Consider the following 3035-nt stretch of genomic DNA (forward strand, 5'->3'; position numbering starts at 1 on the left):
CCAACTCGGGTCCATCCTCTGGGAAACGCTCGCAGAAGGATCGGATAAGGCCAGCAGCTGAGGCCTCGTATTCCAGAAGCTGCACGTCTGAGTCTGGGGAGGAGATGGAGAAAAAACAGCAGCAGGGAAAGGTCTGAATAGGGAAACTGAATCATCATAATAGTCTTAATAATCACAATCACAGCAGCAGCTGTTTCTTACTGAGCTCTGCCAAAAAGAACCTGTGCTCTACGTTTTAGGTTAATTACTTAATTTACTCTTTACACTAACCCTGTGAGGAAGGAAATACTACAGGGGGAGTATTAAATGCATTGCTGCTTTCATTCATTCAGTCAGTCAAATAAAGATTTAGGCTGGGCACGGTGGCTCATGCCTGTAATCCCAGCACCTTGGGAGGCCAAGGCGAGATGACACCTGAGGTCAGGAGTTTGAGACAAGCCTGGCCAACATGGTGAAACACTGTCTATACTAAACATACAAAAAAATTAGCTGGGCGTGGTGGCACGTGCCCGTAGTCCCAGCTACTCGGGAGGCTGAGGCTGGAGAATCGCTTGAACCTGGCTGGCAGAGGTTGCAGTGAGTGGAGATCCGGCCACTGCACTCCAGCCTGGGCGACAGAATGAGATTCCCCCTCAATAAATAAATAAATAAATAAATAATAAAAGATTTACACCAGATGCCACACTAGGTGAAACAGATACAGTCCTTGGTGTCCTGAAGCTCACAGTCCAGCAATGACTTCATCTGTCTACTGTGGGACCTGGGGCAAGTTTCCCAACCTCCTAAGCTTCAGTCTCCTCATCTGTAAAGGAGCCGTGGTGATAACATAGTCACACATGGAAGCTCAACAAATGCTAGCCACCATGGCATCATTATCTCCGAGCTTGTTTACCAATTTGTTAAATGGGCTGTTCTGAGGGTCCCCTGAATACTCCTGGGAAGCACTGCCCTCAAACACATTTCAACCGCTCTGGCCTCTCTCTGCAGCTTGTCATGTTCCGTGACACTGCAAGCTGTACAGCAGCAAAGAGCACAGGCTCTGGAGTTCAAGTTCTGGCTGTGCCACCCAAAAGCTGTGTGACCGCAGGCAAATACACAGCCCCTCTGTGCCTCATTTTCCAGCTGAAAAATGAGGATAATAACCATTTCTCTCTGGGTTGTTAGGAGTTAATCCATAGAAAACTTTTACGGTGGCCTGGCTGGGTGTGGTGGCTCACGCCTGTAATCCCAGCACTTTGGGAGGCTGAGGCAGGTGGATCACTTGAGGTCAGGAGTTTGAGATCAGCCTGGCCAACATGGTGAAACCCCAGCTCTACTAAAAATACAAAATTAGCCAGGCATGTTGGTGGCCGCCTGTAATCCCAGCTTTTCAGGAGGCTGAGGCCGGAGAATTGTTTGATTCGAGAGGCGGAGTTTGTAGTGAGCCGAGATCTCACCACTGCCTGTGGGACAGAGTGAGACTCCACCTCAAAAAAAAAAAAAAAAAAAAAAAAAAGTTTTTACAGTGCATCACCATCACAGCCTTTGAAAATCCAACCTGTTCTTCAGATCTAGTGGGAACCACCACTTCCTCCCCAGAACGTTCCCGGATCCTCTTAAAGATGGATGCGATCTTCCCTCCTCTAAGTGTTCAGAGTTCTGTTTATATCTTTTGGCTGCTCAGTAACACTTCCCTTGTATGATTATTTATCTCCATATCTTATCATCCCCAATGAACTGTGATCACCTCCGGGTCCCCAGTGGCTCCCCCATGGCTCACACAGGGCTAGACATATCAAAGCAATTGATGGTACTGTCCATGTGGCTGGCATGATTTGTTAATGCACTCATTCGACAGTCAGTGAGCAACTCCAATGTGCTAGGCTGTGCATGAGGCACTGGCGTATGCTGCTCCTCCCATCATGAGATGTGACCACCAAGAAAATGGGCAAGCGTGATGGGCACATGAAGAAAATAAAGCTGGGTGGCAGAATAGAGAGGGACTGAAGCAGTTACTTTAGGTTGAGGGGTCAGAGACAACCTCTCTCACAAGGTGCCATTTTACAAGGAGCTGAGGGACGATCATGCCAAGCAGCAAGAACAGCCTATTTAAAGGCTGTAGGAGTGGAGCGAGCTCAGTGGGTAAAAGAAACAGAAGGGTCGGGAGCCCGGAGTACAGCAAGCCAGAGAAGAGGTGGTGAGGCTGGCAAGGGTTGGGGCCAAATTCCAAGAAGCGTCTGGAGGGCATGGAAAAACATCTAGAATGAGCGTCTTAATAAATGCTTTTTCCAGCCGGGCACGGTGGCTCACGCCTGTAATCCCAGCACTTTAGGAGGCCGAGGAGGGCGGATCACCTGAGGTCTGGAGTTCAAGACCAGCCTGGCCAACATGGGAAAACCCTGTCTCTACTAAAAATACAAAAATTAGCCAGGCATGGCGGCACATGCCTGTAATCCCAGCTACTAAGGAGCCTGAGGCAGGAGAATCGCTTGAACCCGGGAGGCAGAGGTTGCAGTGAGCCGAGATTGCGCCATTGCACTCCAGCCTGGGCAACAAGAGGGAAACTCCATCTCATAAAGAAATAAAATAAAATAAAAGCTTTTTCCACCAGGCATGGTGGCTCACGCCTGTAATCCCAGCACTTTGGGAGGCCGAGGGGGTGGATCACTTTGAGCTCAGGAGTTTGAGACCAGCCAGGCCAACATGGAGAAATCCCGTCTCTACAAAAAATACAAAACTTAGCTGGGTGTGTAGTGCCAGATGCTCGGGAGGCTGAGGCTACAGAATTACTTGAGCCCTGGAAGCAGAGGATGCAATGAGCCAAGGTCACACCACTGTACTCCAGCCTGGGTGACAGAGTGAGACTCTGTCTCAAAAAATAAATAAATAAATAAACAAAACTAAAAATAAACAAATAAGGCCGGGTGCGGTGGCTCACATCTGTAATCCCAGCACTTTGTGAGGCCAAGGCAAGAGGATCACTTGAGGTCAGGAGTTCAAGATCAGCCTAGCCAACATTGTAAAACCCTGTCTCTACTTAAAAAAAAAAAAAAAAA

General features: G+C 48.5%; 1 protein-coding gene across 1 annotated transcript in view; it reads right to left on the bottom strand.

Annotated features, from left to right (window-relative positions):
• Position 1: 1 nt before the first annotated feature.
• DPP3 (dipeptidyl-peptidase 3) overlaps positions 2-3035 on the bottom strand; it is a gene marked incomplete at its 3' end in the record, with an annotated part of 37513 nt that continues 34479 nt past the window's right edge. The window contains exon 18 of the mRNA XM_011942762.1: positions 2-93. Within this exon, the coding sequence (XP_011798152.1) occupies positions 2-93 (92 nt within the window). The remainder of the gene's footprint in view (positions 94-3035) is intronic.

The sequence above is a fragment of the Colobus angolensis genome, unplaced genomic scaffold, assembly GCF_000951035.1.
Source record: "Colobus angolensis palliatus isolate OR3802 unplaced genomic scaffold, Cang.pa_1.0 Scaffold21, whole genome shotgun sequence".
NCBI classification, from domain to species: domain Eukaryota; kingdom Metazoa; phylum Chordata; class Mammalia; order Primates; family Cercopithecidae; genus Colobus; species Colobus angolensis.